Below are 27,893 nucleotides of genomic sequence, written 5' to 3' on the forward strand. Positions count from 1 at the left end.
GATATATTTGGAACTTATGAATGTTTAGTTTATAATCATTGAAAATTAAGACTTTGAAAAAGTTATTATTGATAAGGTCGAGCAAAACAAAGCATAAACATAAAATTAAACATGTAAATGAATCTCAAATGTGAAATTTCAAATTAAAAATATCCAGAGTGGGTAAAAAGTCTTAAAAGAGTAGTTAAATCAGGTGTTAGTCGCAAATTCTTCAGGTATCTGTCGCAATCTCGTCGCAAATTGTGACCACTTTGTTACTAAATCAGGGTAAAAATGAAGTTGCAAATAAGTCCTCAATATGCGACGTTTTTGCTACTATCACTACCGACTAATTAACCGAGTCACATAGTAGTCGCAATTTGTGACCGTTGTACGACCAATATTTATTCGTCGCGAATTAGTCCTAATGTTGTCGCTAATTTGAGACTCTTTTGTGACTTATATCTTTCGTCGTTAATAAGCGACGTTTTTCCCTCCAACTATTTTGTAGTCGCTGAATCGTCACAAAGTAGTCTCATAAGAGTCGCTTTATTTTGCGACCAAAAAAATAGTCACAAACTGGAGTCCCAAAATGCATGTTTTCTTGTAGTGGATGTTTTGTATTTCTGGAGAAGAAACATGATGACATGGAATGCTGACATGGATGATGCGTCTGACGTGGCAAGTCAGCCATCAAACAAATTATAACTCAGCCTAAATAAAACTCAGCCATCAAACAAATTATAACTCAGTCATAACATGAATAACATTACAGTAATTAAAAAGCAAAAAAATGGTACCCAAATTCAGCCGCTTCATCAACTGAAAATATGTAACTCAGCCGTATCGTTTAATAAGTCAGCCGTAACTGAATAATATTCTAGTAATTAATCTTTTGCTACTAAGTCAGCCGTGAAATGGCCGAGTTGTACGATAAGTCAGCCTATCACGGCTGAATTATAGTTTTTAACCATAACTCAGCCGTAACTACATCTCATAAGTCAACCGTTTTTCATAATTCAGCTACCCGGAAAAAGTTAATTCAGCCGTGTCGTAGTGTTAACTCAGCCAAAATTTTGACAACTCAACCATCGGGTGAAAACTCAGCCGTAAGGACGGCTGAGTTAGAGCATAACTCAGCCAGATTTTAATAAGTCAGCCATAACGCTTGGCTGAGTTATGCTCTTTGTCAGTCGTCCACTCTTAGTCAAATGTTTTTTCCATAAATCAGCCGCAACATACCTATAACTCAGCCGTCATTACTTCTATAACGTGTTACGGCTTAGTTATTTAATACACGTCAGCGATTTCTGACGTGGCAATGACATTTTTGTAATTATGTTTTTCCGGTAACATAAAACAAGGGTATGCTGTGTATTTTGAAAATACCCGAAATATTCTAGTAATAAAATCTTTTTTTGTAGATTCTGGTAATATTACCTAAAATATATAACATATGAGTAAATCTCCCTACTTTTATTCAAGTTTATGATTACAGTTAACTTTACTCTAGAATATATAAGTAGTTTTTATTCTTAATCCTTAGATGATATTTGTATATTTCTTTTATACTTTGTAAACATAGTATATATTATATATGACTTTAATAATTAAGTTTTTACAGTAGAGATTGTAGGACACAAGATCATGTTCGACATACATGTGCTCACGAGAAGTGAAAAATTCGTTAAATCGCGCATCTTGTGTAATTACTTTTTGTTGAATGAATGTGTGACAGTGTGAGAAAGAGAGATAGCTAGAGAGAAACTGTGACTTGTGATCGAACACAACTTATGAAGGACATCGATTTTTTCATAGGATAACTAATGAATTATTGCGTTTGACAACAACAACAAAAAAAAAAGAAGATAAGAAAAGTTTTTAAAAAGAAAGATTGGAGGAGTTGTGGAGACAAAAGCAATGCCCGTGAAGTGGTGCATGTGAGCACTAAAAGAGATGTTATAATCAACTGCCCATTGACAAAATATAGACCCAATCACATGTCTCATCCAGTTTTACATGCACACACACACACACACACCATATATATAATATGTATCTATTTGTATTTACGTATGTATGTATACGTTTCTCTCGGAAGAAACAAAAACGATAAATTAATTACCACCCAATAAATTACTGTCAAGGTTTGTTCATCATTAAAAGAAATAAGTTTTGGATTCATTTGTGTTTCAACTTTCAACTAAATGGGCCTTTATGGTATATATACACTAATACACACATATTACGAATATATTAATCGCTTAAAGTTAACGAGTTTTATGAATAAATCGAGTTAATCAGAAAGGTACTTGTTTGATACTCGTTGTTTTCAAAGTTATCCAAACCAATTTTAAGATGGATGTTAGTTTTACCCAAAAATGTCACCCAAATACACTTGTAAATGAAGATAATTCACTCACAGTTAAATGAATTGATGGTAAAACTACTCAACAAAGTAAATCTTGAGCGGATAGAGAAACAAGAGATTGTATATTAAAAGTCCGTATATCTCATAGTAAATATAGAGACCATAAGACACTTATCTGATCACCAGGATGACACATCAACAATTACATCTATATATCTACACGAATGTTTATCCCTATATGTATACATTAAAAACAAAAAAAACAACCTCATTTTCGCGTAGCCCCACTTTGTGGTGTATACATTTGCATATACTATAGATAGTCATAATATTAAATAAGTATATATATATGTATTTGTATGCGAGTAGATGAGGTTTTGCAACAGGAATGGTATATGTGTTTGTCTCAACAGGTGCCTCTTTGTGGTTTGTTTGTCTTGGCTTGCTCTAATGTGTTTCAGCCAACCAAAGTGGATGAGACTCAGCCAACCTTTAGTCTACACATGGCGCACACATATCCCCTGAAATTGTATTAGTTAATTCGATAAACTAATAATCTTCAAAAAAATAACAAATAAAACTAATAATCTCCAAAACAAAACAAAATAAAACTAATAATCTCTAATGTATGATAATGGCATAATGCTATCATGTTTTACGATAACTATAGTAGGCTGCAAATGGTTGATTAAAATTGAAAAAATGAATTGAATAAAATTGAGTTGGAAAATATTCAACCCATTTATCTCCAAAATAGTGGTTGAACAAGTTGAACATTTTTGCTGTAGGATTAGTTTATTTTTTCAACTTTTTAGGTTGAATGGGTTGAATAGATTTTTCCAACTTCTTCAACATCTTCCAATCAAATGGTGAAACTTGGTTGAATAATTTTTTTCAACTGCTTCAATCTTTTCAATTGTGCAACCATTTGCACCCGTAGTTTACCACTTCAAAAATGTAAATCTTGACACATTATAGTATTTTTCTGAAAGTTTTATACTTTTGGAAGATCTATGTATTTTGATTGGGATCACCCAATCCTATTACTTAGTACAACTCCAGCGGATTATGTATGTCTCTTAACTCTAGATTATTCAAAATTACTTATTATTCAAACTTACTTGAAAACCTAAATATATCGGAACCTGAATCCAACTGTTATTCGATTTAGTAGAAACACTCGAATTACCTAAACTATTTTTCAAAAGTATGGTATGGAGAGTCATTTTAGATGCCCGAATAACTTATCCAACATGTACGTACTATTACTATAAATAGACGGTCCTGACTTCTGGCATCATATTGTTTTGTAGTTGGTGTAGGGAATATATATTCTACGATATCTTCTTAGAAAAACACAATAGAGAACAGTTTTCAGTTATAGTTTTACTGAATAATGAATGACCAAGCTAGATTACTTGCTATAGTAATTGAATTTATTCATATATTGCAACCAAATTACACAATTTTCTAATGTGGATAATATATACTTGCGTAACCCTAGATTTCTACGTTTTTAGTGTCGAACAAAAAATAGCCTAGGGCTTTTAAGTTTACGTAAATGATAATAGAGGATGTTGTATTTGAAAGATATGAAAATCTTATGCGTTCCTCAAAAAAAAAAAAAAAAAACGAATTCATTCCAAATTTTGGGATGAAATTTACCATATTATATATATTTTACTGATGCATCTTTAAAATTATTTAGTACTTTCATAAATGTATATGACACATTAAATAATATATAGACCTTCAAGATAAATGATCACATGATTATATACGGCAACAAAAGACTATTTAATTAGATATATCTACTCATATACACATACAAAAATAGCACATTATCAAAACCTTATAAAAACTACAATTGATGACTTAGATATCAAAATATAAAATAACATGATGAACACAAAATCACATATTCCGTAAAAATTAAATGACAGACGTAACAAAGTACAAAATTATTCCATTTTGTCTCTTGGACAAAAAAAACATATACGTATTGTCATATCCTAAATTATCGTCGTATATATTGCTTATCTAGTGCAAATTTTCTTAGTAACGTAATGAAATTCTATTATAGGCTCCCGTGACTCGTTCTATATTCTTAGACCGTTTCCTTATATAAACCCCCTAGACAAACCTTATTCTTTTTATTCATTCTATAACAACAACAACAAATCAACAAACCAAAGTCTCTTCTTCTTCTCTCTCAAACCACCAAAAAACAGAGAACATATTATACAACCACAACCTAAAAGCACTATGATAACGAGAAAGAGTTTAAGGCTTAGAAGCATCACAATGACGATTTTAATGTCAATTCTTGTCTGGTCTGCAATGCTAGAAACATGCATTGCCAGAAGAGGAAGACATTTGAGACACCACCATAGCAGTTCCTCTTCCTTGTCTGATTCCTTGTCCAGCAAGAAACCAAAAGGCCATGAGAACAATAGCCATTCACATAAGTCAAAACCAAAACCAAAACCGAAGATGAAAAGTCCGCCGCCAAAATCCGATGCCGGTTCACCAGTCGTGTCACAGCCGCCACAAGTTCAACAACCACCACCACCATCACCTCTTCCGCTGCAGCCTGTTGAGGACTCTCAACAGTTCAATGTGCTTGATTTTGGAGCTAAGGGTGATGGCATGAGTGATGACACTCAGGTACAGACTCGAAACATTTATTATCCATTCTAATCTAGTGGTTCTTGATTAAATCAAGAATTATAATCTCGCTTTCATGAGAATTGTTTTTAAAAAAACAACCATAATGTGAATTACAGTTGAGAAGGTAACACGAGACAGAACAAGAAACAGAGCTCAAAAAAGCTTTTTCTCTGTTCTGTAAAGTCAAATAACCCTTTTCCCTTTTTTCCTTTAAATGTTTTAAATCTCCCAAATACAAACAAACGAATTTAACGAATATAGAGAAGACAACAAAAATACTCAATTTAAGAGGGGACCATAACTCTGTGCACTGAAACAAAACAGAACAGAACTATAACTCTGATTAATAAAACTTCTTATTGATAATACCAAACAATGATAAGTTTTAATAAAAAATTTGCAGGCGTTTGAAGCAGCATGGGCATCTGCCTGCAAAGTAGAGGCATCAACGATGGTCATACCGCCTGACTACATCTTCCTCGTTGGACCAATATCCTTCTCGGGTCCTTATTGTCAAGCAAACATTGTATTCCAAGTAAGAACTGATCATAAACATTTGTAAGTTTTTTAAAACATAAACGTACGTTTGGAAATTAAAAGATGTGATTTATTTTGTTTTGGCTGAAGCTTGACGGGATGATTGTAGCTCCTACGGATACTAAATCGTGGGGAAGAGGGTTACTGTGGTGGATTGAGTTCACAAAGCTTAAAGGAATTACAATACAAGGTAAAGGTGTTATTGATGGAAGAGGCACTGTTTGGTGGCAACAAGATTACCTTTCCGATTATCCTATCGACGATGACTTCAAGCTTATTGTCCCGTTGAACAATTCTGTCCAAGAACATCCTCCAATGCCGGTAAAAAAATCTTCATCCTCATCTCATTCTTGACATCTACACAAGTTTCATCTAACCCTAAACTCTGTTTTTGTGTTTTGTTTTTGTCACATGGCAGATAAGAAGTGAGCTTAATGGACGAATGCCAAGTATTAAACCAACGGTGAGAAATAAAAATGAATTATTAGTCTCTACATGTTTTTAACACTCGGTGAATACTTTTGCTTACCTTGGTTTTTACTGTATAGGCGCTCCGGTTCTATGGCAGTATCGACGTGACTGTGACGGGTATAACCATTCAGAACAGTCCACAATGTCACCTCAAGTTTGATAACTGCGTCCAGGTTTTAGTTCATGACGTGAATGTGTCTTCTCCCGGAGACAGTCCAAACACAGATGGGATTCATCTTCAGAACTCCAAAGATGTCATGATTCACACCAGCACACTAGCTTGCGGTACAAGTCAATTTTAACTTGAAAAAAAAAAAAAAAACTCGTATAAAATGGGGTCTTATTATCGTTGATTAATTCCTCTGTTCTTTCAGGAGACGATTGTATTTCGATTCAAACGGGTTGCTCCAATGTGTATGTACACAATGTGAACTGTGGACCCGGACATGGAATCAGCATTGGGAGCCTTGGTAAAGACAGTACCAAAGCTTGTGTCTCCAACATAACAGTCCGTGATGTCGTTATGCACAACACAATAACTGGTGTCCGGATCAAGACTTGGCAGGTAAAGATAAATCCTTTCATAAAAAGTGCTAATGAATTATTTTCATTTTGGAAGCCAATGAAACTTAATAGCTTTAATGTGTATACAGGGAGGTATAGGATCAGTGAAAGGAATACTTTTCTCAAACATTCAACTCACAGAGGTTCAGCTTCCGATAGTAATCGATCAATTCTACTGTGATCACAGCAAATGCATGAACCAGACTTCAGCAGTGTCAGTGGAAGGAGTCACGTATGAGAAGATAAGAGGCACTTACACTGTGAAGCCAGTGCATTTTGCTTGCAGTGACAGTTTCCCTTGCATAGACGTGCAATTATCAGGCATAGAGCTAAAACCAGTTCAACTACAATACCACATGTCCGATCCGTTTTGCTGGAAAACGTTTGGAGAGCTTACTTCGGCTACGGTTCCACCTATTGATTGCTTACAAATCGGAAAGCCAGCGAGAAATGGAGTCCATTCAGATCATGATATCTGTTTATGACCTACAGGGGAATGTAAAATAATTAGGAAAAAAAGTAATATTGTTACTTCATACGGACTCTATTGATTTGTCCCGTTGTGTGAAAAAATGTTGTGGCCTTGTGGGCATGTTTAGAAGATTAGAAAGTGTTTTTTTTTTTTTTTTCCTTCTCTTTAAGAGAGAAATCAAAAACAAGAACTGCCCTAATTGCTTTGTTGAAGCAGTATATATATATATATATATGTATATTGTTTGTATAACATATGGTTTGATTGTTTCATAAATATATCATGATAGTCCAAAAACAGAGTGTAAACCTCAAAGAGCAAAACGCTTGATTACATTTTTTTTTTATTCTTTGTCATGAAAACAACAGAATACCAGCAAATTTGGAACCATGCATATGTCCAGAATTGTTTTGGTTCATGTTTCTTGAAAACAGAAATAATTGTAGGAAGAAGGTGCAAAAAGAAATATTTTACAGACTATGAATCTTGTCAGTGTTTGAATTTTAAGAAGTTGCTGATTCACGTTCAATTGAATTTGGTCATCCTATAATATTTTGGCCTTAGTTTCTACGAACTATAAATATGATGCATCCTTAATTCACCAACCTAAATTAAATCAAGATTTTTTAACAGACCCATTTGTGTATATAGATAGGGGTTGCATTATTTTTCTTTTAATAATGGATTTTTGGGAGAGGCCGCACGTAATGAAGTCTGCAGTGTGCCTTTGGATTTTCTGTGGAAGGAGATTGGTGCTGGACGACGGGACCTCATGTTTTTGTTTTATACTATCTTTTCTTTTGTTTCAATACATTTACGTCGGTAGATACTTTTTTATTTATATCATTTTTTATTATTGGAAATTTACGAGAGTGGAATTTGCAAAATATGATCCAACATTGTAAAAGATAATATGCTAACTGACACCACCTTCACCTTTAAAAAAATTGAAATAGCTTGTTGACAAAAAAAGTTAAGAATGAGCTAAAATGAAAATTTTCGTTGTATCAAATTCAAAACCAAGGTTCACTAGGCTATTTTTTACAAATTAATTACAAGAGGTAGAGGGCCAATATATTATCAACAAAAGCAGAATAAACATAAAAGTTTTTTTTTTGGTAAAGGGTTAAATTCATAAAAGTTATTCTTTCTTCGCCAAATATTCTTATGTTTCTGTCTCACGTCTACGGTAATTATGTGATCTCTCAGAAACCCTAATTTCAGTGGCCGCTCAATGTGTTCGACGAGATGAAGATGGTTTGAGATTAGGGTTTGAAAATTAGACGAATTTGAGGAAAAGATGAGGCACACGTTTTGGTCATGGGTTTACTTAATTGATATTACAAGGTACACTGGATACTTGCTTCTCAAGGCATCAGTATATATAGAGTTGTTGAATATGCTACTACTGGAGCAGCTCGTGGGACGTGGTGGTTTGGGGCAAGTGGGTTTGCTTAACCGAGTATCCCAAGTGTTCACAGCCCATTCCATACTATCTTTGGCAAAGGGTCCTTGGGGCAAGTCTATTTCTCCATAGATGGTCTCGGACTCTCGGTCCATTCTTATGTTCACATCGAGTATATGAATGATACTATGATCCCATGAGCGCCACTTGTTTTAGAACTTAATTCTTGAACAAGTACAAAAACAAGACAACTTATATAGATTTTGTCTACCGCCACAATAATGTTATCAGCATAATATGGAAGATTCACTTTTGACAAAAAAATAAAAATGAAATTAAATAACTAGGTTGACTAGAGTGGGAATTTGGTCAAGACTACCACATTGTACTCAAAACTTTCCTATTCTACCATATTGAGAAACACTTTCCACGTTCTACCACAATCTATACTAATATTTTTGCAGCAGTTTTTACTCAAAAATCTGTTTTGGAAAGTTTTTGCATTTAATGCCATTAAATGTTATATACTTATATCTATATCCAAACAAATTTGATTTAACTTTCTCTACTATCCTTATAACCAAACACAAATAAGATATTTTAAATATCCATATATATAATGTTTAAAAATTAAGATAGATAGTTAGAAAATTTATTCCAGATTTAAATTAATACAAATATTTGTTTGAATTTAATTTTTAATTATTGTGAATCATCATATAATAAAAATATATATATTTTCTACACATATTGTGATTTGAATTTTTACAAACAGACATATATTACTCAACTAATATAAAAATTGTGTCTTCAACATACATATATAGTAAATTTATTGTATATAGTAAATTTTAAAGTTTTAAGAAGTTCAAAATATATAACTGATATATCTAAACTTAATAAATATAAATATTTAAAAATATTAAAAATTAAATAACACAAACGAGTTATTGCATGACGGGTTATATATCTGACAGGACGATTTTGAATAATAATAAAAAAATCATTAATAGGATACTTCTATATGGATTAAATTTTCATTTAATATTTTTAACAACACTAACGTATGTCAAACTTAATTAAGATTGTGTTAAACAAATATAGTTTCATGGTATATTGCGAGTTTAATTTGGGTTTTTAGTTGAACTGTTTAATTTAACCGTATAAAATAAATTTTAAACTCTTAAGAAGTTTAAAATATTATAATTGATATATCTAAACTTAATAAAAAGTTTAAAATTATGAATATTTAAACATTCAATTTTCAAAACAACTAAAACATGTTATATTGTAGACGAGTTATATGACATGACAAGATTAAATTGATAATACTAAAAAATATGATACTTTAGTATGGGTTAAATTTTCATTTTACTATTCTAACAATACCAATATAAAATATATTGAATTAGATTGATTTAATTAAGATTTTATTAACAAAAATTATTGTGCGGTATACCGCAGGTTGCATACTAAATCAGTGGAATTAACTAAATAGTACATTACAAAATTCGAATTAAAATAATTCATTAACAAAAGATTAAAATAAAGTTTTGCCCCGCGGTATACCGCGGGTCATAATCTAGTGTATATTTAAAAAGTCAAAAATAGCATTGAGTTTATGAGCATGAGTTTGGAGAAAATATATACAAATAATATGAGTACCAATTAATATTATCCTTTTTTTGTCAACCATTGAGCCACAACTGGCCGGCCTATTAACCAAATTCCTACATTCGTAGGAAGCGGAACTCGATCTCTGGTGTGATGGTGCTTTCTACAAATGGACTTACCTCCTGCCACTGTACTAAGGTCACTTCACTTAATATTATCCTTTTATACTATACACACATGATATGACAGTATTGACATTTAATGTGTATAAAAGGAAGAACCAAAATGCAAATTGCAAAAAGACAAATAGCTGAAAGGTAAACTTCATGGACAATTATTATTGTCTACCAAATTTAGTAAGTTTGTTTTGTTTCAAATTTTCGTCCGTCAATATAACTTGGGAGAGTCTATATGATTTGTCTAAAATATAAGAGTATTAAAGTTATCCACCAAAAATTTCAATGTTGTCCACTGAAAAACTCAATGTTTTCCATCAAAAATTTCATTGTTGTGAGTTTCTATATTGGTGAACAAGATTTATTTTGTGCTAGAATTGTCTATATATATATATAGCGTAAACTTGTCCACAACTAAGAAATTGGTCCATAGATTCCGGTAGGAGAAACATATATATGAATAAATAATGGATATTTTGTCTATCAAAATATTAGACTACGTCCACTGCACGCTATATACATGAATAAGATAATGGACAATTTCAACACTCCAAAATTTAAGAAAATAATGAATAATTTTAACGTAATTATTCAAAACAATTTATTTACTTGAGAGAACCCATATAACTTATTTAATTTGTAAGAGTATGAAAGTTGTCCACCGAAAATTTCAATGTTGTCTACCAAAAACTTCAATATTGTGTATTTTTTATATTCATATACTAGATTTATTTTTTGCTACAATTGTCTATATATATATAGTGTAAATTGTCTCTCACTATATTTAAATCTCCAAAATATATAATGGAGTTGTAATTAGACCTAGTTGTAATTAAAAAAAAACAAAGGTAAAGAAGAAGAGAAAGAAGAGAAAAAGTGAAAAAAAAGTATAATATAATAAAAGCGAAACATACTAAACCAAAGTTGAAAAGTATAATATAATAGAAGCTATGTAGAGATAAAAATATAAGAGCGAAAGAAGTTGAAAAAATGAAAAAAAAAAAAAAAAAAAAAAAAAAAAAAAAAAAGTTGAAAATGATAATCCAAAGTTGTAAAAGAAAATAATGTTTCACCATCAGCCAGCTGGCAGCTACGTGAACCGTGAAGGGTTCATTTTATTGATTTTCTGTTTGCGTACATCTTAGAATTCATACTTTGACGCTTAATGAAGAATCTGAAGACATAATACAGGACATGGGGCAACTAATTCCGTAAGCAATGCACATTTGCTATTGTTGTTGTATGTGGGATAAATGGAAGCAAAATTATAGGAGTAAGACTTTGGAGGATGGTGTAGTATCAGCGTATACTTAAGATTTTTATCATCTTCTTTAGTTTGGATCTCTTAGCAACATAGATGTGAATGTTCTCCACTCCATTCTTTATCCAAGTTACTGAGTTTTTGTGTCGTATATGAATATTATTACATTTTGGTATAGGAATATAAAATGAAGGACAATCAAACAAATAGAACCAGTGGTCTAGTGGTATAGAATAGTACCCGGGTTCGATTGCCGGCTGGCGCAGTGAGCTGTGAGGATTATGGCTTCAGCGTTGATTGGGTCCTTTGCACTTGTTTGATTTAGGATGAGATATGGCCTTGCAGTATAGTTTTCATTTAAATAATCGCCACTGGTCAGCAAGGTGAAGGGTTCATTTTATTATTTGCATGTACTTTATCGCTTTATGAAGAATCAAAAGATGAAAACTAGTGGCGAAAAAAAAAAAAATCAAAATATATAATTCAGGACATGGGATAACTCGCCTTTGGTGTTTTTCTATGTTGTATAAATGGAAGCGTAATTAATGGGATACTAAGATGAATGTGACCGTGAAGGATGATGTATCCGCGGATTCTTAATATTATATCATCTTCTTTAGTTTGGAACTTTTAGCAACAAGTTTGTTTTCACATGCATGTTTAATTAGGTCTCTTCAATGTATTACTTGTCTATGGTAATACACTAATACTTAATATAGTTTTGGTCTCATTAAAACACTCGAGTTATATGAATATGTTATTGGCTTCTCTACCATTCAACATACTAAACCAAAACAGTCTATTAGTACAATCAAGTTCACGTCAGCTATCCATTAACATAAAGTTGTATCCAAAATGTTACATATATACTTACATAGCAAAATCCAAATGTAAGCATAGATGTGAATCTCCACTCCATTCTTTTTCTATCCAAATTGCTGAGTTTTTTTTGTGTCGTATAAAACAATATGTTTGGTATAGATATATAAAAAGTAGAACAATCAAACAAGTAGCACCAGTGGTCTAGTGGTAGAATAGTACCCTGCCACGGTACAGACCCGGGTTCGATTCCCGGCTGGTGCATTTGAGCTGTGATGAAATTGGTTCAAGCGTTGGTTGGGTCCTTCGCATTTTCCTGATCTTTCAGTTGAGATTCACCACACCTCTGAGCTCTCTTTTTTTTTTTCCTTTCTGCTACGTTAAAACTTTTGATTATATTCATTGTTGTCTTCAGATTATTTGGATGAGGGAATCAAGTGGTGAGAAATTCTGAACTACCCATCTTCTCAAGTTCATAAGTAAGTGATCCTTGCCAAGTGCTTAAGTCTTTTCACTATGTATTGAAGCAGGCCCGCCCTGACCTAAAGCTCATGAAGCAAGGGCTTTAGGCGCCAAAAATTATAGTTATTTTAGGGGCATCAACTTCTGAAAAGTATCCTTGGTGTAGTGGTTTTGATTTTTGATTTTTAGTTTCTTGTCCAGTGTTCAAACCCTGTCCACGTTAACGATTAAACGATTTGTTTCCTTTTTTTAACTCGATTTGTTTCCTATTTTATCCGACCATAATATTCTGTTTTATCTAAATTTATTTATATTATATTAACTAATATAAAAATTATACGATTAAATAAAAAAAATCCAACTCTCTTTATTTGACGGTTCCTCTTCTTCTTCTTCCAATTTTCGCTGATCACCGTCGAAACACCATCAATCACCATCGGAGTCTCTCCATATATGTTTGTGTTTCTTCTTTTTTTCTCCTGGCTTCCGACTATAGTCATACTTTTTCTATGTTTTTTTTTCTTTGCTTAATTTCTCTGTTTTTTTTCTAATAACTTTTCTAGATTTTCATATTCTCTCAAGCACTTAATAATTGAGAGATTGATTGTTAGAAGTTAAAATGTTCATGCACTTTGACTAACTTTTATTTAACATTCAAGTTGTCTCTACTATATTTGTCAATTTGATGATGTGTTGTTTTCGTTGATTGCTTGTGTTTTTGTGGTATAGTTTAGTACTGAAATTTTAGTAAACTTTACCAAACGAAAGTGGTTAATTGATGTATAGATATTTTTTCTTTTGTCAACAAGTGATGTATTGATAATTAGTGTTTCTGTATGATTTCTTTTTAAAGAAATGAAATTTTTTGTGATCTTTTGCATAGTTATATACGTATATAATTGTATCGGAAAAAAAAGTTGATATTTAGGGGCAGCATTTTCTACTTTGCTTTAGGCGTCATATACCTACGGGCCGGCCCTGTATTGAAGTTTCGGGTTCATTCATGAACTTGAATCCTTTCGTGCCAAGCTAAGTAACTACAAAGAGAAATACACATAACCACTGCACTCATGTGAACAATTTGTTTAAACTGATCGCTACAAGGCTTACAACCCCAAAAACACAAGAACTTTTGTTTAGGCTCTTTTCAAATTTCAAATAATAATATACAAAAAGGGCAAAATTAACAAAGATAAATATAAGGCCGATTTTTAAAATAAATAAAAAATACAAGGACTATTTTATAACAAAGTTCCTCACTTCCTCTCCCAATGTATTATTCTTTTTTTCATCCTCTTCCCCATTTCGATTCTTCTGTAAAAACAAACCAAAAAAAAACCCTAATTTCTGGGGCCTGTGCAGTCGCTGCACAGTTCACTCAAAAAACTATACACAGAGATGGAGATAGTCGAATCATTAGAAGAGATTCAAGTTCAGAACCCACAAGTTGAAGACTTTTCATGGGCGGATTTAACCTGGACCAAATTCGGAACATCGGAGCATCACGACGAAGTAGCACTGGTTCCATACGCAAGGGTCGATGAGTTCATCATCGGAGAATGCTCAAACGCAGAGTGCCCAACACGATTTCACATCGAAAGAGGAAGGAAACGCTCTCGAGGCAGTCTCAAAGAGTACAAGAGCGACGAGTATTTGGAATATAGACTGTAAGTTTCAAAACCTACTTTAAAAGCAATCAAAGATCTCATTTTTAGGTTTTTTTTCATTGGTGGGTTTACTTCTCATTGAAGGTATTGGTGTTCATTTGGTCCTGAGAACTATGGTGAAGGTGGTGGTGTTTTGCCCAGTAGAAAATACCGTCTCAACACTAGGAATCGAGCAGCTAGACCTCAGTCTATGAGAGGATGTACTTGTCATTTTGTTGTGAAACGACTCTATGCTCGTCCTTCACTTGCGCTTCTCATTTACAATGAGAGACGACATGTGAACAAAGCTGGGTTTGTTTGTCATGGACCTCTTGATAGAGATGCTATTGGTCCTGGTGCTAAGAAGATTCCTTATATATGCAATGAGATTCAGCAGCAGACTATGTCTATGATCTATCTTGGGATTCCTGAAGAGAACGTTTTGGAGAAACATATTGAAGGGCTTCAGAGGTATTGTGGTTCTGATGCAACTGTCAGTAGTCTTGCCTCTCAGTATGTTCATAAACTTGGGATGATTATCAAACGTTCCACTCATGAGCTGGATTTAGATGATCAAGCTAGTATCAAGATTTGGGCTGAGCGCAACAAGAAATCAATCTTCTTTTATCAGGAAGCTTCGGAAAGTGATCAGTTTATGCTTGGGATTCAAACGGAGTGGCAGTTGCAGCAATTTGTGCGTTTTGGGCATTGTAGTCTCGTTGCAGCTGATTCGACGTTTGGGATAAAGAGACTCAAGGTAAGATGGATCTTATTTTCTATGTCTGTCTCTGTTTTGGCGAGAGTTATGTGCGTAATCCTGATATCTTAAACGTTGTGGCAGTATCCTCTGTGCACGCTTCTTGTATTTGATTCAAGACATCATGCTCTCCCCGTTGCTTGGATTATCTCTCGTAGCTATTTGAAATCTGATGTCGAGAAGTGGATGAAAATACTACTCCAACGTGCCCAGAGTGTTGAGCCTGGTTTCAAAATCAACGGCTTTATCATTGACGATGCTGCAACGGAGATTGATCCCATAAGGCATGAATGATGATACTTCAACTCTGTATATGGAGTTGTATAATTGGATAAAGAGTGTTTTGTAAACTGACTCAGTTCCGTTTTATTACTTTTCCAGGGATACATTTTGTTGCCCCGTCCTTTTTGCTCTCTGGCGTGTTCGTAGATCATGGCTTCGGAATGTTGTGAAGAAGTGTGATGGCATTGAGGTTCAAAGAGAGTTATTCAAATGTTTGGGAAAACTCGTGTACAGCATTTGGGATGAAGTAGATACACCAAAGGCTCTAGAAAGATTAACTCAAGATTTTGTTGATCAAACCGCCTTCATGCAGTATTTCACATCTACCTGGTTACCTAAAATAGGTTAGCCATTTCTCTTTTACTATTCATTTTCTTATCCGATTATATAGAACCTCTGGGATGGCTGCTAACTACTAGTGGTCTTGGTAATCTTGGTCTTAAAGCCTTATGTGTTCTTCGTTATTTGCAGGAATGTGGCTATCAACTATAAAAAGTCTTCCACTTGCAAGCCAAGAAGCATGTGGTGCTATAGAAGCTTACCATATAAAGCTTAAAGTAAAATTGTTTGATGATACACACCTCGGTGCGCTTCAGAGAGTAGATTGGTTGGTACATAAGCTGACGACTGAACTCCATTCTAGTTATTGGCTTGATCGGTATGCTGATGAAAGTGATTCTTTCCAAAACGTTAAAGAAGAATACATAGCTTCTACTTCGTGGCACCGAGCGACGGAGATACCAGACTCTGCTGTTACACTAGATGAAAACAACATCCTTGTTGCAAAGGTTCAGTCTCAGAGAGATAGCGATGTAACACGAGTTGTGTGGAATCCAGGTTCAGAGTTTGCCTTCTGTGATTGCGCTTGGTCTTTGCAAGGGAACTTATGCAAACACATCATAAAGGTTAACACAATTTGCGAAAACCGTGAAGGCTATGGTGACTCAATGTCCTTGCGGTCCTTAAAAGAAAAAATAAGAAACATAAAGATGACACCTATGGATGACTCAATAGCCTTGGATCTCTCAATGGCATTGACGCTGCAGATGCTTGATCAGATAAAGCAGTTGGTGCAATTAAGCGGAACAAATGATATCAGCAATATAGTCAATGATCTGCCGGTGAAATGGGGTTGTAAGAAAGGCAGAACAACCATAGGTATTCCTGCTTCTGTTGCTGCCTTTACAAGGAAAAGGAGTCAGAAACGGAAGCGATAAGTCAGAGATGATATGACAAGTGGGTAGCATAGATCACTGCTGGTATTGGCTTATAAGAACACAGCAGGATCTTCGGTAGCTTTAGAGTTAGAATTCATAGACACGGTTAGTTATAGTTTTAGTTAATACTTAATAGGTTCTAACACCAATCATTCCTTCTTTGTTGCTTTTTTTTTTTTTTCATCCTAGTGAAGTGTAAATCCTTCTCTTTTATTAAAACAGGGTTCTGAGAGAAAGTGGCTTTATAAGAAAACAGGTTTTCAAAGATGAAGACAAAGACGTGAATTTCAAAACCAGTGTAGTTGTCCTGTATTGTTGAATGAATCTTTAAAGTGGCTTATCAATGGTCCTGCATTTTTGAGGAGTTTTATATGGCGCTCAGCTTATAAACAAGGGTTAGACAAACGCAATAGTTTCAATGGGGACAAGAGGAGAGCAAATGTTGATTAAACTAGCGGCCAACTGAATCAAGCAAAGAGAATTAGTTCATCTCCAAGAATACTATTGAGAGATAGAACACAAAACTTACAAGCATACCCTAATATAAACCGAACCAATAACAAGATTTTGTCTATTGAAGATCGTCTAGGTTGGACCCAATGAAGAAGACTTAAACTCCAGCTTGAAACTAGTCTTTGGTTTTTTTTTTTTTTATGTCCAAGTGTCAATGAAACGCACGTTTAATTGCGTTTTGCCTTATCTTATCTCATCGTCAAAAACGTTTTTTTGTATAGAAAGAAACAGAGGCGCGAAGCAATTCTGTCCACTTCCTCTGATTCTTCAAAGTTTCAACCTTTTTTGGAAAAAAAAATTGTTTTTTTTTTTTTTTTTTTTTTTCTCTTTCTCGTAATTATAAAATGTATTGTTATCATCATTGTCACCAGTCCATGTTATATAATCTCTGGTCATTATCATCAACGTTATCATCTTTCTCTGTCTCGCTTCTTTCTCTCTAATGGCGGATTCAAAGGAGCTCGGCACGGCGAGCCGGCGGATGTCCGTTGTTACCAATCATCTCAGTCCTATCGGATTGAGTTCAGGTCGCGTTGACTCAGTGAAACTCTGTATTGCTTCGTCGATGAATGATAATTTCCATAAGGTTCACGGTGAAGTTCCGACCCACCAAGTCGTTTGGAAAAAAGCTGAATTCTTTGGTGACGGGGAAGAACATAAGGAGTTTGTTGACGTTATTTATGAGAAAGCCCTTGATGAAGGAATTGCAAAGGTTTGTGCTTGTTTAGTGTTTGATAAAATTCCTGAGGGAGTTATGTTTTTGGTGGAGGGGGTTTTGAGTTATATAGTTGTTTGTTTATGTTGTAGATTACTATAAACCGGCCAGAGAGAAGAAACGCGTTTCGGCCTCAGACTGTGAAGGAGCTTATGCGTGCGTTTAATGATGCTAGAGATGACAGCTCTATTGGAGTCATCATACTCACCGGCAAGGTAAAAATACTTTATATTTAGTGTTTCTTTGTTATAGTGGATAGTGGTTAACATTTGAGTTGATATCTGCTTGTTAAATGTTATAAAACTGTACGATGGTACAGGTACAGGACCTTATCGAAATTGATCCGTGAGTGTTATGGTACTAAGTCAGTGTTTAGCTATTAGCTTTGTTTTTAGTCTCACTAGTGCCAAGGTTAGATCTTACTTTGGAGTCAATGACACTGAGCTCACCAATGTTCCTCTGTTTTTGACACTTGTTTCTGAAACTATTGTTCTGAATAGTAATATTGATGGTTTAGGGAACAAAAGCATTTTGCAGTGGTGGTGATCAGGCGTTGAGAACACCAGACGGTTATGCTGATCCCAACGATGTTGGCCGCCTCAATGTTCTTGATCTTCAGGTATGTCCTTGATCTACAAAACCATATTTCAGTTTTCCTCATCCTAATTGGATTCATTCCTTTTTCTGTTTATACTCAGATTCAAATCCGCAGATTGCCAAAGCCAGTTATCGCAATGGTAAGCACCTTCAAACAACTGCTAGGTTACTCTATGCATCTTTGTACTGATCCATGTTGACTAGCTCTATTAGTGTCCCTCTGTACCCATAGGCAGAGAGCATTTCTTTTAGCTGATCTGCTTGCTTTCTGACTGAGTCAGGTTGCTGGTTATGCTGTTGGAGGAGGACATATCTTGCACATGGTTTGCGATCTAACAATTGCAGCTGATAATGCTATTTTTGGTCAAACGGGTCCTAAGGTTTTTCCTCTGGCCTCTGTTTCAGTTTCGACTGTGTCAGTGAAGTGAGAGCTAGAGTTATTACTAATCTCCATTGATGATTATGTGGACCAATTTCATGTCTTCAGGTTGGAAGTTTTGATGCTGGTTATGGAAGTTCCATCATGTCTCGTCTGGTAATTGCTCGATATAACTGACAAATACTGTGATGCAACATTTAAAATCTAATAAACATGGGCTGATCAAACTGTTTGAAAAAAAAAAACAGGTTGGTCCAAAAAAGGCACGAGAAATGTGGTTCATGACAAGGTTCTACACAGCTTCTGAAGCAGACAAAATGGGACTTATCAATACAGTTGTTCCGGTAAAGTTAAATTAGTAACCCCCGTAGTGTCGTCACAGATTCTTAAGATAAATCACTCTGTTTGCTTGCTTGTAATTGTTTGATTCCTTCACTGAGATCTGTTTGCTGTTCCAGCTAGACGATTTGGAGAAAGAAACAGTGAAGTGGTGTAGAGAAATCTTACGGAACAGCCCAACTGCAATCCGAGTGCTTAAGGCAGCACTCAGTGCAGTTGATGATGGCCATGCTGGACTTCAGGTACTTCCTTCAACCAACTTGCTTAGTCTCTTTCCGTTTTAAAGGAACAAGATCCTATAGTCAAATTTGCAATCTAAGCCGCAAACTCACTGTAGTCACAAATATGGATCCGTTGAGTCTTTAAGCAACCTACTTTTCTTACTGCAGGGACTTGGTGGCGATGCAACACTCTTATTCTATGGAACTGAAGAAGCTACTGAAGGAAGAACTGCTTATATGCAACGCCGACCACCAGACTTTTCTAAATTTCCCCGGCGACCTTAAACTCACTTCTACCTCAGTTCAGGTGTTTTCATTACCAACATCTGTACTCGTTTCAGTCGGAGTCCTTTTTTTTTCATTTGTTTGTTTTCTTTACCAAACAATGAATTGTGATTTATGAAAATAAATTTGAATTTATGAAAATGGGAGACGTTCAACATAAAAACTCAGCAAAACCACGAAAAGATTGAAAGCGTAAGGAGAAATCCAGAGTTCAACAGTCGACAGCTACCATAGTGAGACACTAACGTTCTCCATAACCATGTCCAGAATTCTGACAAATATTTGAATCATTCCAAGTTTCTCTTAACAAGCGTTGCCTATTCAAGCTCTTAATATGCTTGGCAGTTGGCACCACATCACTTTGGGTTAGTTTTGCTAAAAATAATTTCTTGATTGGCCAAAAACTTTGTGAAATTATTTATTTTAAACAAAGCTTTTGCAACTACTTCGGGTCATATTTGAACCAGTCAACAAATTCTCGCTCAGGTAGAAACCTATCCAAAGTCATTCCAGTTCCATTTCAACTGAACCAGCCTCTACGATTGATTTTTGTTAGACTAGAAGTTAAACCTTTAATAAACAACCAAAACGATAATTATCAATCAGTCACACATATATATTGCAGCTTTTGGTGACGTTTACGTGGGCTGAATATTGAAAGAAGAAATTAAGAGAAGATTGACATGACGGTACGTATTGACTGATTTGTACGCACCACAAAAGACAGCTACTCATGATATCTATAAACAAATATAGTGAACTTATATTTGTAAAAAAATAAGAAAATGTTGTAAATTAGACTTGTGTTCATGATATCAAAATTGTAATGGATCAAAGGCCAATTTTTAAAAAGTTGTAGGAGTCCAAATTTGATTTTTCTAACTAATTAAAATTGAGAAAAAAAATGATATGTAAGAAAAATACAGGCTGATGAGAGAGTCTGTTTAGCTATAATTCTGAACCGAAGATGTCTGTCAGTATATGTATATCTATGAGATTCCTCTATGAGCTATGTAGGTGTAATGATCACTTCTTTTATATCCATACACGAGTACTTCTTTTAATATCTCTATCTCTGTATTCGCACATCTCCTAGTAGAGAACTCACTTACGCTTAAACTTGTCTTTGCACTCTCTATCTCACTCTTGTATTCTCTCAAAGAAGAAAATGAAAAGTACAAAGAAGCATGTTGTCACTAGAGCCTGTCCTTCTCTTGCTGTTGCCCAGGCGAATCCTCATGCCAACAAAGATGCTGTTCCCATTGAAGCACCGATTATATCTTCTTACAATGACCGGATCAGGCCGTTGCTTGACACTGTGGACAAGCTAAGGAACCTGAACGTGATGAGAGAAGGGATCCAGCTTCCCACCATTGTTGTGGTTGGAGATCAGTCTTCAGGGAAGTCAAGTGTTCTTGAGTCCTTGGCCGGAATCAGTTTGCCTCGTGGGCAAGGAATCTGCACTAGGGTTCCTCTTGTGATGCGGCTTCAGCGAAGTTTAAGCCCTGACCCTGAGATCTGGCTTGAGTATAATGACACTACTATTCATACTGATGAGGCACACATTGCTGAAGCGATTTGTGCTGCAACTGATGTGATTGCTGGTACGTTCTGACTTCTCCCTTCCATACTGCTTAATATGTTCAGTTTAAACTTGCAAGACTTTGAAAATGCAAACTTATCTGATGTATTCCACATCTAAAACGAGCTAGCTACTTGTATAGACGTCCCTGAAAATACCACATGTGCACTTACAACTGAGTACTCTAGAGGTGTTTAAATGATTTTGAAAACAAAAACCACACCTTTATCTGACATATACACATTCTACTGAGCTAGCTGCTTGTATAGACGTCCCTGAAACTACATGCGCATATATAATTGACTACGAGTGCTAGAGGTGTTAGTAGGATTCTAAAAATGAAAACGACACCTTTATCTAATACATACACATTCAAACGAGCTAGTATAGAATTCCCTGAAACTACATAAGCATACATAAACGAATAATAGTGCTAGAAGTGTCAATAGGATTCTGTAACTCCTAGTGGGTCTTAAGTGATCTGATTTTTTTTTCTCCATGTTACAATAGAACTTCAGCATGAGTGTTATAGTGTTCAGACTAACCTATGGAGGTCATGATTTTGATAAGTACTTGTGTAAACTCATGTTGCAGGTTCTGGCAAAGGCGTTTCAGACACTCCCCTGACGCTCCACGTGAAGAAGGCTGGTGTTCCAGATATCACCATGGTTGATCTCCCTGGTATAACCCGTGTTCCCGTGAATGGGCAGCCTGAAAACATCTATGAACAGATTTCCGGGATGGTAATGAAGTATATCGAGCCACAGGAATCCATTATCCTCAATGTCCTGTCAGCGACAGTTGATTTCACAACTTGTGAGTCAATACGAATGTCAAAACAGGTAGACAAAACCGGTGAGCGGACTCTGGCTGTTGTGACAAAGGCAGACATGGCTCCTGAAGGGCTCCTGCAGAAAGTAACAGCAGATGATGTGAGTATCGGACTTGGTTATGTTTGTGTGAGAAACCGCATCGGAGAAGAGACGTACGAAGAAGCCCGTATTCAAGAAGAGTTACTTTTCAGGACTCATCCACTGCTAAGCTTGATCGATGATGACATTGTAGGCATCCCTGTGTTAGCTCACAAGTTGACACAGATCCAAGGAATGATGATCTCCCGGTGTTTGCCTGAAATCGAAAGAAAAATCAACGAGAAGATGGAAATCAGTATCCTCGAGTTCAACAAGCTTCCCATAGTGATGGCTTCTACTGGAGAAGCACTGATGGCACTAATGGATGTCATAGGCTCAGCAAAAGAGTCTCTTTTAAGAATCCTCGTCCAAGGAGACTTCTCTGAATACCCTGATGATCAAAGCATGCATTGTACCGCCCGCCTGGCTGAAATGTTAAACGGATTCTCAGACAACCTACAAGGACAATCTGAGGCCGTTTCAGAGTTCTTGATGGATGAAATCAAAATCTTGGAAGAGTGTAAATGTATTGGATTGCCTAACTTTATACCAAGATCCTCTTTCTTAGCAATCCTCTCACAACATGTGGATGGTATACAAGCCAAGCCGGTTGAGTTCATCAAGGAGATATGGGACTACATTGAAGTTGTTATCTCATCAGTCATTGCCACATATTCTGATAACTTCCCACAGATTCAATCATCCATCAAAAGAGCTGGTCGTAATCTAATGAGCAAGACTAAGGAACGTTCAGTGAACAGAGTAATCGAGATCGTGGAGATGGAGAAGCTTACTGATTACACATGTAACCCTGATTACGTGACGTCTTGGACTCAGAAGACTACTTCACAGCAAAACTTCATCGACGCTGTGTTGCACGATGAGAATAAACCTGAGTGGTTTACTTTACCTGGATTCGGGGATGTGAAGATTTCGCATCTACGGAAGTATCACGCTCATCTGCTGCAGCAAGCGTTCGATATGAAGATGAGGATCACATCGTACTGGACGATCGTGCTGCGAAGGATCGTGGATAATCTTGCGCTGTATCTTCAATTCTCGGTGAAGAATCTTGTCAACAGTGAGTTTCAGAAGGAGATCGTTGCTGAAATGGTGGATACAAGAGCAGGCGGAGGAATTGAGAGGATGCTGGAGGAATCGCCGTCGGTGGCGAACAAGAGGGAGAAGCTCAAGAACAGTATCAAGCTTCTCAAGGAGTCCAAAGACGTTGTGGCGGCCATTGTTGATCAGAACTCTGGGTATGGAGATCGTTGATCGAGTTGCTTCTTTCCGTCGAGCTATGGTGAAGTCGGAGTCGGGTATGGAGATCAGTGAAGTCGGGTCGGGTTATTTTAAGTTAGAGTTGGGTTTTGGGCCATGTTAATGTTTTTAATCTTTTTGTGTTGTTATGTAAAACGCTTTTAAGCATAACGTATTGTCGTCGTTACCGTTTGGAATGAATGAACTTTTTAGTATAAATTTCATCAATATTTTTACTGCAGTAGTCAATTTGATTAAACCTTATTTATGTTTGTGAGAGACTCTTTATAGATTTTTGAGCATGCATAAGCGTGTAGATGTGTTTTTGATGTGTCGACCATGAAATATGAAGAGTACCGTTTGAGTCTTCAATAATCAAGATGATCCAAGGGAGACATTCCCTTAAATGCATAAAGTGATGGCTAAACTTCACTTCATTGGAGGATGTCTATCCACTTCAGAGATAAGGCAAATCTGAATATGGTTCATTGGTAGAAGTGTTTTTGTGTTTACAAAAACATTGTTCGAATAATACCAATATTTTTTGTTTTGCTTTAAAAAAAAAAATATATACAAACACCTTTTGGTTAAGTTAGTAACGTTTTACTGCATCAACTTTTGTCATCTAACCGTAATTTTACTTTAAAGATCAATATTTCTACCTCCACATAAAGATTTACACACATTCTAGAAATTTTTGTCAAATCAAATACTAGAAATAAAAAAAATTAAAAAAATTTATTGTGTTTATTAAAAACTAAAAATATTTACATATTCTACCTCAATAATTTCTAACGCCAAAATACTTGTCGAATAACACTTTGTTAATGTTTATGTATTTCACTTTTGTTGTTGTAAGCTTGATATAAGTGAGGATAAGGATCTAGTATATTTAGGAGAATCTAAATATACAAGAGATAAGGTCAAAGTGTGTTTAGGAGAATCTATTATACAAGTTTGGGAGTTATCCAATTGGGTTTTGGTTTTGGTTTTCCTATATAAGGATGTGCTAGCTTGTGGCATAACTTATGTGTTTTATGAGCTTAAGGTTTTGAGATATTTTCCTTAAGATTAATAAGAGAGTTATTCTTGTTAAAACACTTGTGCTCTGTTCTTGGTTTCTACACATGGTATCAGAGCTTCATCGATGGCAGGAGAAGACGTCAAAGCTTTGACAGAAGGAGGAGAAGACAAAACCTTGTCGATGGCAAGAGATGACAAGAACGGATCGTCACCAGCTTCCGAAGGAGGATCATCCTCCATTAAGTGCCCCATGTTGAACTCAAACAATTACACTGTTTGGGCCATGAAGATGAAGATTTTACTCAGAGTACATAAATCATGGGATGTAGTTGAGCAGGGAAACATTGACGAGACAAAGAACGACTTAGCAATCGCTCTAATTGTTCAATCTATCCCTGAATCCCTCACTCTGCAGATTGGAGCTTTGGAAACGGCAAGAGAAATATGGGATGCTATAAGATCGAGACATGTTGGAGCAGACATGGTCAAGGAGACGAGACTTCAGACTCTGATGGCTGAATTTGATCGCTTGAAGATGAAGGACACTGAGAGAATTGATGATTTCGTTGAGAAACTTTCTGCAATCTCAACAAAATCGGCTGCTTTAGGCAAGGAATTGGCAGAGTCTATGTTGGTCAAGAAGTTCATGTCAAGTCTTCCTCGAAAGAAGTTTATTCACATAGTAGCTTCTCTCGAGCAAGTGCTTGATCTGAATAAAACAAACTTTGAAAACATTGTGGGTCGTTTAAAAGCATATGAAGAGAGGATAGGAGAAGAAGAGACAGAACAAGATGATGACCAAGGCAAGCTGATGTACGTCAATACAAATCCGTTTGGCGGATACAGAGGAAGAGGACGAGGAGGTCGCTTTCCAGAGGTAGAGGACGTGGCAGGTTTGGGTTCCAGCAAAGAGACAAGGACAAAGAACAAGATCTATCACACATTACATGTTTCCGATGCGACAAACAAGGGCATTATGCCTCGGACTGCCCTGATAGGTTACTCAAACTGCAAGAAACAGTGGAAAAGAAGGAAGAGGACTCTCACATAGCTGATGAGCTAATGATGAATGAAGTAGTATACCTTCAGGAGGACAAAGTGAAGCCGAGCAGATTTGAAACTAGTATGGACAATGAAAATATATGGTACTTGGACAATGGAGCAAGCAACCACATGTGTGGAAAAATAGACTTTTTCTATGATCTTAGTAAAGATGTTTCAGGCAAAGTTCGATTTGGAGATGACTCCCGTGTTGACATCAAGGGAAAGGGTTCCATAAGATTTTTGTTTGAGAACGGTGAGAAGAAGGAACTGCACAACGTCTACTACATACCGGATTTGAAGAGCAATATCTTGAGTTTAGGCCAAGCCACTGAGGCAGTTTGTGAGGTACGAATGATAAAAGATCAATTATTGCTCTATGATCGTGCTGGTAGGTTACTTGTGAGGGTTACAAGATCGAAAAATAGATTATACAAGGTCTTGATGGAAGTAGAAAGTGTTAAGTGTCTGCAATTGGTTTCAACAAGCGAGTCTGCTATGTGGCACGCACGTTTAGGCCATATTAACACTGATACAATGAAGCAGATGATCAGTAGAGACATAGTGACTGGTATACCAAGCATCAAGGTGGAGAGACAAACCTGCATGTCGTGTATGTTTGGTAAACAAACAAGAGATCCGTTTCCACAAGCCACCATGTACCGAGCCACTAGTGCTCTTGAGCTTATACACGGTGATCTTTGTGGACCGATCACACCCTTGACACCGGCACAGAAAAGGTATGTTTTGGTGATCATAGACGACTTCTCGCGCTACATGTGGACAGTCCTTCTAAGAGAAAAGAGTGAAGCACTTGAAAAATTCAAGAAATTTAAGATGGTTGCAAAACAAGAAACAAAGTGTGTGATCAAGACTTTTAGAACTGATAGAGGTGGGGAGTTCACCTCATCAGACTTTCACTCTTATTTTCAAGAGAATGGAATTACGAGACAGCTAACAGCTCCATACTCTCCTCAACAAAACGGAGTTGTTGAGAGAAGGAACAAAACTCTCATGGGAATGACGAGGAGTATTTTGAAGCACATGGAGATGCCAAACTTTTTGTGGGGAGAAGCTATACGTCACTCTACATATTTGATGAATAGGATTGCGACAAGATCTCTTGCTGATAAAACTCCATACGAGATGTTGAAAGGTGTAAAACCAAACCTCGATCATCTTAGAACATTCGGCTGTATTGTTTTTGCTAGAACAGAATCTGTGGGAAGAAAAAAGTTAGATGATAGATCAAGAGTGTTAGTGCATCTGGGAACTGAGCCTGGCTCAAAAGCATATCGACTACTCAATCCCTCAAGTAGAAGAATCATTGTCAGCCGAGATGTACGCTTTGATGAGAACAGAGGATGGAACTGGAAAACAGCTGAAACGAAAGACCTTGGGGGAATCTGCAGGTTTTTCGGTTAACATTGGTGATTTTGGGAACAGAGGTGTTCGATTAGTGGAGCAGGCAAACAATGAAGACGAAGATGGTGATGTTAATGTTCAGACAACCACAAAATCAGAGTTAAACAGAGATTCAGACAGAGAAAAAGACAAAAATAAATCGGATCATGATGGTAATGGTCAGCAGCAGTATTCAATGGCAGAAAGGCCTGCAAGAATCAAAGCAAAGCCAAGATATTTGTCTGACTATGTTATGGAGGATAAAGAACTGGATCATCTTCTCGTGTCTATCGAAGAAGAACCCTGGGATTTTAAGGAAGCATCGAGTTCAGAAGTCTGGATGGCAGCTTGTAGAGATGAACTTGCATCTATCAAAAAGAACAGAACCTGGAATCTTGTTGAGCTACCACCTGGTGTTAAACCAATTGGTCTTAAATGGGTGTTTAAGATTAAGAGAAATTCAGATGGAAGTTTAAACAAGCACAAGACAAGGTTAGTGGCAAAAGGGTATGTTCAGGAATATGGGATAGATTATGATGAAGTTTTTGCACCTGTAGCTCGCATGGAAACAATTAGGTTCATCATTAGTCTCTCTGCTTCATACGGTTGGGAGATACACCACTTGGTTGTTAAGACTACGTTTCTATATGGTGAGCTGAAAGAAGAAGTTTTTGTGTATCAGCCGGAAGGTTTTATTGTCAAAGGAAGTGGAGAAAAGGTTTATAAATTACACAAGGCTCTCTATGGTTTAAAGCAAGCTCCTAGAGCATGGAATACCAAGCTGAATATGACTCTTAGAGATATGAAATTTCAGAGATGCTCTAAGGAACCATCACTGTATTTTTACAAGGATGGTAAAGATCTTCTTATTGTGGCGGTATACGTTGATGATTTGCTTGTCACTGGATCCTCTATGTCTT

The 27,893-nt window shown here is 35.9% G+C and overlaps 4 protein-coding genes, 1 long non-coding RNA gene and 2 other non-coding genes across 8 annotated transcripts; 6 read left to right on the top strand and 1 right to left on the bottom strand.

The window, feature by feature from the left end:
* Positions 1–4,392: 4,392 nt before the first annotated feature.
* Positions 4,393–7,218, top strand: LOC104787115 (polygalacturonase At1g48100). Its single transcript, XM_010512634.3, has 7 exons — positions 4,393–5,017; positions 5,424–5,555; positions 5,648–5,878; positions 5,976–6,020; positions 6,106–6,313; positions 6,403–6,593; positions 6,682–7,218. Exons 1-7 carry the CDS (start codon positions 4,616–4,618, stop codon positions 7,075–7,077), a joined length of 1,605 nt encoding a protein of 534 aa, XP_010510936.1. The 5' UTR covers positions 4,393–4,615; the 3' UTR covers positions 7,078–7,218.
* A 5,314-nt stretch (positions 7,219–12,532) lies between these two features.
* TRNAG-GCC (transfer RNA glycine (anticodon GCC)) lies at positions 12,533–12,603 on the top strand. The gene has a single exon. It is a non-coding gene; the product is annotated as a tRNA-Gly (tRNA).
* A 3-nt stretch (positions 12,604–12,606) lies between these two features.
* LOC147944126 (small nucleolar RNA snoR114) lies at positions 12,607–12,693 on the top strand. Its single transcript, XR_015558809.1, has one exon. It is a non-coding gene; the product is annotated as a small nucleolar RNA snoR114 (small nucleolar RNA).
* A 1,180-nt stretch (positions 12,694–13,873) lies between these two features.
* LOC104787116 (uncharacterized) lies at positions 13,874–17,047 on the top strand. Of its 2 annotated transcripts, XR_015557297.1 has the most exons (6): positions 14,072–14,468; positions 14,553–15,204; positions 15,289–15,488; positions 15,586–15,830; positions 15,958–16,808; positions 16,926–17,047. XR_015557297.1 is itself a non-coding variant. In XM_087450528.1 (5 exons), exons 1-5 carry the CDS (start codon positions 14,200–14,202, stop codon positions 16,701–16,703), a joined length of 2,112 nt encoding a protein of 703 aa, XP_087306654.1. In that variant the 5' UTR covers positions 13,874–14,199; the 3' UTR covers positions 16,704–16,968. The 2 variants fall into 2 exon arrangements, 1 of the variants encoding a protein (XP_087306654.1); XM_087450528.1 differs by having other exon boundaries at positions 13,874–14,468; positions 15,958–16,968.
* A 398-nt stretch (positions 17,048–17,445) lies between these two features.
* LOC104787117 (1,4-dihydroxy-2-naphthoyl-CoA synthase, peroxisomal) lies at positions 17,446–19,915 on the top strand. Its single transcript, XM_010512637.3, has 9 exons — positions 17,446–17,928; positions 18,024–18,146; positions 18,449–18,550; positions 18,630–18,668; positions 18,810–18,908; positions 19,016–19,063; positions 19,156–19,251; positions 19,366–19,488; positions 19,636–19,915. Exons 1-9 carry the CDS (start codon positions 17,659–17,661, stop codon positions 19,750–19,752), a joined length of 1,017 nt encoding a protein of 338 aa, XP_010510939.1. The 5' UTR covers positions 17,446–17,658; the 3' UTR covers positions 19,753–19,915.
* Positions 19,916–20,766: 851 nt separating this feature from the next.
* Positions 20,767–23,294, bottom strand: LOC104787118 (uncharacterized). The gene is made up of 4 exons (XR_767794.3): positions 23,156–23,294; positions 22,324–22,462; positions 21,880–22,242; positions 20,767–21,482 (listed from the first exon to the last, which is right to left on the bottom strand). It is a non-coding gene; the product is annotated as an uncharacterized LOC104787118 (long non-coding RNA).
* Positions 20,921–23,724, top strand: LOC104787119 (dynamin-related protein 4C-like). The gene is made up of 2 exons (XM_010512638.3): positions 20,921–21,356; positions 21,929–23,724. The coding sequence occupies exons 1-2, from the start codon at positions 20,921–20,923 to the stop codon at positions 23,518–23,520; spliced, it is 2,028 nt and encodes a 675-aa protein (XP_010510940.2). The 3' UTR covers positions 23,521–23,724.
* Positions 23,725–27,893: the final 4,169 nt, after the last annotated feature.

Source organism: Camelina sativa, chromosome 5, assembly GCF_030686135.1.
Source record: "Camelina sativa cultivar CO46 ecotype springtype chromosome 5, ASM3068613v1".
In the NCBI taxonomy this organism is placed as follows: domain Eukaryota; kingdom Viridiplantae; phylum Streptophyta; class Magnoliopsida; order Brassicales; family Brassicaceae; genus Camelina; species Camelina sativa.